General features: G+C 36.2%; 1 protein-coding gene across 1 annotated transcript; it reads right to left on the minus strand.

The window, feature by feature from the left end:
* Positions 1-365: 365 nt before the first annotated feature.
* On the minus strand, positions 366-6521 carry LOC117104545 (transmembrane protein 179B-like). The gene is made up of 5 exons (XM_033245402.1): positions 6071-6521; positions 3452-3630; positions 2427-2564; positions 2089-2176; positions 366-1831 (listed from the first exon to the last, which is right to left on the minus strand). Exons 1-5 carry the CDS (start codon positions 6179-6181, stop codon positions 1706-1708), a joined length of 642 nt encoding a protein of 213 aa, XP_033101293.1. The 5' UTR covers positions 6182-6521; the 3' UTR covers positions 366-1705.
* Between the last annotated feature and the right edge of the window lie 895 nt (positions 6522-7416).

Genomic DNA, 7416 nt, shown 5'->3' on the forward strand with positions numbered 1-7416 from the left:
ACACAGTTACTGACAACAAAGTACCACCCCTGGACAAGAGTGCCTAACAAGTAGCAAATTACTCACTGAAGAAGGAATTCTAACGCGTATAGCAAGTACTCATAGTACTCATAGTCAAGAAGGTCTGAACAAGTACACCCTTGGACATTGGGATCTAATGAGTAGCATGTAGAGGGTCAAAGGAGTAGCAAGAGGCTCTAACAGGCAGTGTCTATCGAGTGTACACAAGTAAGTACCCCACCACCTGAACAAGAGGGTCTATCGATTAGTAAATAAGTACCGGTACCCCTTGACAAGAGAGTCTAAAGTAAGTACCCCTGGCGAAGAGGGTCTAACGAGTACTGTAGCAAGTAAAGTACAGAAAGTTTTCAGTCATATAATATTCTTTATTGGAAAAATGGTGGAATATGTTTTACGTGGTATAGCATTCAATGCTCAAGACCTAACTCAAAAATACAGTACTGACTGTACAAATAACTGGCCATAATATAAATTACTGTATATACTGTATAAACAGACTGTTTTCAATAAAAAAAAAAATTTCTATACATAACTTAATTATAAACTTATCGGGGTTTGATTACTTGGCGAAGACATCCGTAGTCTGTTGACTTGATATATACTTGATAAAAAAAATATCGTGGATAGTTTACTGCAAGTACTTGCATTATTTACCGTAGACTGTACTCTTTGAGGTTGACATAACACTTACGTAACTAAACTACGGGTCTAATATTGCATTTAAAATCGTAAATCAACTACGACTTTGCGCTATCGAATTTAGTTATTCGGACGAGGCCTAATACGGTGCACTTTACAGTAATGAGTAGGCCTAACTGAAAGATGAAACATGATTATTTTTTAGTGAAAACAAGGTCCTAGTTTTGTCACAATGTTGCTTCAACAACACATTTGCCATTACAGTGCACAAAGAGTTTCTACAACCTTTTTATCATAACATCTAATTGGTATGCCTAAACTTGTTTTATTACATGTTGTCCACATTACGTCTTGATTAATATAATGTAATTTCTACGTAACTGACACAGACACTAAGAATCACATCGTGATGACATAGCTGATAAACTTGTTAACAATACCAGGGAACAGTTAAATTACACAATACAAATAACATCCGTTTAAATGCTCCTCCTCCCTATTGACATTCCCACTAAACACCGCCCGTTAGATATTGGTCCTACAAAACAACAGCATGGACGGGGACATGCACATTCTCTCCATAATACAGTAAGGCCTATTGATATTTAAATCTTTTAAAACACTGCTACAATTAGATGACCTACTCAATTATATTTACTTTTATTTAAAAATATTGATCACTTACGAATTCTGATTTACGATAATCAATTCTTTGCCAGTGTGATAGTAAATTAATTGGTTGGCTTTCATTCATAAAAATTCTACTAAAGATCTAACAAAACGATGCACCTGGCTTCTGCATATAAAATCTTGTAAGAAAAAACGAATACAGTACATTCTGTCCACACAGGGCTTCATCATATGATAGTCAAATCATGGTCAAATCTGATGTAGGCTTATCAAAAGCAAGATGTCCTACATTTGAGCCCTAACGTGTGAACACCAGCGTTGGATGGCGACAATCTGACAAATACTGTTCTTCAGTGCCACATTTATTCTTCAGTATACGTTCCTATTACTTACAGTTAAAGCACAGTGTTTATTTTTATATAACTTCTGGTTTATCTGGTTCAAGTCGTGTTCTGATGTATCCTGGTTTTCTGGAATAGCAGCGCGACATGGTCAACGCAGCTACAATGAACCAAATTGAGAATGCAATCCACGAAGCAATCTAACAGGTGAATAAAAATAACATTATGATTCAATGCTGTTTTTCTGTTTTTGGTAGGCTTACTGTATCATTAACAGAAGTATCAAAGTACTGCTTTGTCGTAGCATGTGCCACTTCGATTCTACCAGATTAAAAATAGATGCATACAGGTCTATAAATGTCTGGCACTTGATTTAAAATGACTATTTGGATTTTAATTTAATATATTAACCACATCTTTTAATAAAGACATACCACTAGCATATGATAATGTTTACCTCGGCATTGTGCAGAATATCATAGAACTTAGCATATCCAGGGTTTTTGAAGATGTCACCAAGTCTTTTATTCTGGTAATCCCTGCAACTACAATGTAATAGTTCCAATCGTTATGAATATCATACTATTAAAAAAAGATTTTTTTTTTCTGGACAAACCACCATGTAGTTTAGTAGGTAGGTCCGACATTGTAAACACGGCACTAACGAAATAGACCTAGTCATAAAACAGAAAATAAACATTTGACTGATACAACATACTCAGACGGTATATACCTAGGATTGTGTGTCTATCTTACCTATCATCCTTTATTATATAACTTTAGTACTGTACTTACTTGTCACGTTTTCTTGGTGACTTTTCATATATTTCATTGCACAAACTTTTCAGTCCCATTGTTATCAGGATAGAGACAACAAACAGTAAAAGGGATAAAATTCCATAGGCGAAGATACTCACTACCTGTAGGAATTTCCTGTATACGGAAACACAAAGCAAGATTTTTATATTTTTTTTCTTAACAATAGGCTACATGCATTTCTTGCTGTTTAAATACACCCTGTAATTTTCCCTAATATTCACTATATTCAAGGGGGGGGGGGTGTAAAGGAAGGGGCTTATTCAAAGAGGATTTTTGATGTAAACTGAATTGAGTTTTATTTCACAGGAATTGTCAAGCACAGCACAAAATTATTTTCAAAAGGTGTTGTTAGGCTGTATGAGCCCAGGTTGGCAATATTAATTGAATTATGAGTAAGACATTAATGATAAAATATGTGGAAAATGGTTTTTCCTCTGTTAGATTTTTTCACATCTATTTGGTGGTTACGTATACATGATGAAAGAAATTATTCCAAAATGACATACTGTACAGGTTATATGCGAAGCGTTCGTTCGAGTGTGTGCTTATCCATGTACCGTATACGGTAGGTCTATTATGCAGAAGATATTATGAGACAAATTTCCACTTAACAAACAAACTGAATTAAAAACCTAGAATAAATATTTGCAATTTATTAAACCTAAAATATATTTGATTTCGTTCATCAATTTAAACAATTTTGATTTATGAGTCGACGTTTTAAATCAAACTCCTTCAAACCATTTAAAGACGTCCGATTATAACAAGGAGCAAAACTTAACTTAATCTCAGCATCATACTCATCCACACACAATATCTTTAAATTTAATTATCCGTCAATAAATATAATTGGTCTAGACTGGATCAATCAATTTCATTTAAAATTAAAATATAATTTTAACATGTTATGCTTTACTGCTTGACTAATAAGAATAGTAAGTACTTTATTCTTATACAAAAATATGATAGGCACTATAGTGTGGATATGGATTTGTACTCACGATCCTTCTTGGCCCCGAATCAGTTTATACAGCCAATAGATCACATGGAAGGCCGCGTAAAGAAATGACGCAATGTGAACACTGATCGGAAAACGACATTTGCTCGAATGATGCGCCGCCGCATTCCTTGATATTACCTGTATTTCAGCAAATAAAAGACACGAACCATCGTTGTCATGCTAAAAACAGAGAATAATAAAATAATCACGAAGCATACACATTTTGACATTAAAGTTATGCGTACTGTAAGTCCCATACAGAAATATTCAAATACTTATAAACAATGATAGGCCTATTAACAGTAGGCCTAATGATGGTGATACATAGTATATTTCTTTTTAACAGTAATAACATAATTAACACAAAACAAACAAAAATTGGGTTGCCGATTTTATTTGTCGCATTGGTGTCTTAAGGCCTTCTCATATGCAATAATTTCCTTGAATAAACTCCCACTAATTGACTGTAAACAAAAATAATGAAATCAACATCATTCTCAACACATTCTATTAATGTTCTTCTACTCCAGTAGAATTAGATTTTCACCTGGCTGGAATCAGCAAATGATCCCGCAATACACATCTTGATGGTAATTACTGTATTATGTTGTAATGCTCACACAGCGAAATTAAGGGGCGTTTATTTGAGTAAATTCGTATCTATTTAATACACCAACAAAAAATAACGCCTCTCTAAATGCCACCTCAAAAACACTTCTCAACAATAAATGCCCCCGGGGGAAGAAATACGGTATATAGGCCTATGCCTATAATATTATTTATTATTACACTGTTTACAGGCAGGTTTTAACAGTATGTCTCATTAGCAAAATCGCCAACCTTGTAAAAAAAAAATTAGCTACAGTAATTAACTTTAGCAGTTTACCTGTTAATGTTATAATAAAATTGCTAATTAAAATGCTCATGGGAATCATTAGCCTACTTAGTCAATGTTATTTTTCACATTTTTAACAACATCTCATGGGAGGTACAGGGGCGGATCCAGGGGGGGCCATGCCCCCCCCCCCCAAAAAGAGAAAAGATCATATCTAGGCCTATTTATTACTACAGTACTTCAGTTGGTGTTGGTTTTTGTTGATTACGCTGGGGCGCATCAACAAGGCTCATGGTGAACATGTGGTCACTAAATGATAGAAGTCAATCTTTTGGTATAGTTACCGTACATCGGTATTTGCGAATTTTATTTATGAGTATATAATCAATTAATGCCAACATAATATCCAACATAATAATATATAATAATATATCGCACGTACAAGTCATTAGAGTCATTCGGCAGAAAACGTGTTTACGAATTATCAAATATATTTTTCACGACTTCATAACAATAATATATATGTTGAAGCTTGTGGTACACCAAGTAAGTAGTTCTGAAAAGAACTGTTGTAGTTGAGAAAGTCTTGACGTTTCGATTGAGGTGCTTCAATCGTCTTCAGGAGAATAATATCTGCAGACACTCCAAACAGGGAAATACTTATATGTTTGGGTAGAGAGGCTGGATGGTGATAAACTGTACACTACTTACGTGGTGTACTGCAAGCTTCAACATATATATTATTTCTTCGCCATGCAAACCTTTAAGCAATACTTCATAACAATAGCAACACAATCTAATTCTTTAAATTAGAATGCCGTGTACAACTGTCTTAGTGTTACTTTTTTCAAAAAATTTCCTAATATTGGGAGGGGGACATAATAATAATAATAATAATAATATGTTGTTCTTATATAGCGCTTAATGCCTTAACAAAGCCTCTAAGCGCTTCACATTACTACCCCGGTCATTGGATCAAACACATATGGAACCCATTGAACACCAAATTAAATTATTAAATTAAATTATATTATTATTCCATAATAATATTGCGGCTAGTAATCAGCACAGTTGTGTTGGAACCTACCAGGTACCCACTTGTACTCCTGGGTGGAGAGAGGCAACCGTAGATAAAGTGCCTTGCCCAATTGGACACAAGCGATTTGCACAGCGAGAGTTTCCAACCACCGACCTCGAGGTTGGGAGTCCAAGCCACAACCGATGCGCCAACCACTTCTACATTCATTGTTTAATAGGACAAAGGTATCCATATGGGGGGTGGGGAACTTATCGTATGCCTTGGTTTGCCCAGGGAGGTATAAAAATAAGTGGTGCCCTTTATAAACAAGAAGTAAGCCTACTATACGGTAGTACGGTATAGGACTGTATAGACCCTTACACAAAAAGCTGGGCGAATCCAGAAATGTCCAAAAAGGGGGTCGGAAGGGGCTTAAAGTGGGACCGATCGAGATACCAATACCCTAGGGGTACGGGGGAATAATCCCACGAAATTTCTGTGTTCTAGACGCCCGAAAATCACCTCAGGCCATTTGGGCGATTAATTTTTTCTTTTTCTATTTTCTTCTTTTTTTTTTTTTTTTTTACTTTCCGAAAGGGCGACGGGCAAGGCCAGCTCCCCTCTAAATCCCCTGACAAGTGTGCATTTCGGGTGGCATTAACTCGCGGCGCTGATGATAGCTGGTGGAGTGTAACAAAAAATTACTATAGGCAAGGCCTAAACTAATAAGGCCAATTGTCGAATGTATAAATTATAGGCCTACTTACTCTTGACATCGATATAAATGCCAATGTAGCCAAGTTTGCTCCACAGGCCAAGAAAAGCAGTATGATTTCAACAATTGAATATCGAGATTCCACACTACTACACGACGCCATTGTGAACGACTAGGCTTTAGTGCCTTAATTAATACAAAAGCAGCACGAAGGTGTACGACTGATGAATCAAACGCGTCTTTAGATGAATCATCGGCGGCCGACGAAAGGAACAGACACACGCTAAAAAAGCCAGCCTCACACGCTCTAAACACGCTGCTGAACTAGTCTCTATTATACTAGCCTACTACTACTAGGCCTAGTCGCCATTGTTGAAATTTCGATATAATGTCGGCGTTAACGTCATCTGCAAATAGCCAATTTATCATAACCGTCTGCTAACATGAACTTCGGTCATCGAAAGGGCAGGTAGATTAGATTGTTATCTGCGTCAAACGAAGACAAAGGGGAGTGGCCAAGCACCAGCGCGCGGTGGCCTACCCTACAGAACGGTTGCATCGGTCGGTAAAGCGGATACAAACAAAAAATATAGGTAGGCCAAGCTATCTATATTCTTTGATACAAATCAAAACGAATTCTGGGGCGGGTGCGTGAGAGTCCACACCATCTCAGCCCCACATGGTTGGGATTGGGGTCCGAAAATTGTGTGGACCTCAAGGTGCCGGCGGAAATTGCACTCTCACACTCTACTTTGAAATAACTTTGTTCATGAATAGGCCTATCATCAACAATACAATACAACAATTATTTTTTATTTAATACAATTTAAGTGGTGCCTCTAATATAGGCGTGGGCCTATATATATATAACTAGAAATTGTAAGTGAAGTGCTGCGAAGTACAACTGCATATAAATGTTCTTCGAACAAAATTATTTATGCGAGTCAAGTGAAAATAATGAATAATAAAAATATAACAAATGAGACACGACCCATTGTCTATAATTAGAATACTTCTCATATTATTGGGTAACAAAGTCGTAATTTTTCATTTTTGTCAAAAAGTGTCTATAGTGGTGAATTATGGTTTAGGTTTTTTTAAATAAAGTTTCAAAAATGTATGTGGAGAATGTAGTTGATTACCAAAGGTTACAATTTTTATTTTGAAGACTGCATGGTCTAGAAGTGTACATTTTTTATCGCCGTGGCTAGACATACGGTACCGTATTTCTACTTCAATTTGCTAAAGGTACGGTAAATGGCATTACGTCACCATCACCCAATGAAGTGCCAGAATGTGCGTGACGTCATTTTTCAAGACTGGCATTATTGCAGATCACCCGCGATGAGCGGTGAAACGAGAATGATCATAAAACAGTTGGGAAACTAGAACATAAAA

The sequence above is a fragment of the Anneissia japonica genome, unplaced genomic scaffold (assembly GCF_011630105.1).
Source record: "Anneissia japonica isolate Jap-2015-1 unplaced genomic scaffold, ASM1163010v1 scaffold3246_len135504_cov135, whole genome shotgun sequence".
NCBI lineage: Eukaryota > Metazoa > Echinodermata > Crinoidea > Comatulida > Comatulidae > Anneissia > Anneissia japonica.

Coding starts and splice junctions, on each gene's coding strand:
- LOC117104545 (XM_033245402.1), bottom strand. CDS start 6,181: ATGGCGTCGTGTAGTAGTGTGGAATCTCGATATTCAATTGTTGAAATC. Junction 2,565..3,451: donor ATTCGGGGCCAAGAAGGATC/GTGAGTACAAAT, acceptor TTCCGTATACAG/GAAATTCCTACAGGTAGTGA. Junction 1,832..2,088: donor ATATTCTGCACAATGCCGAG/GTAAACATTATC, acceptor TTCACCTGTTAG/ATTGCTTCGTGGATTGCATT.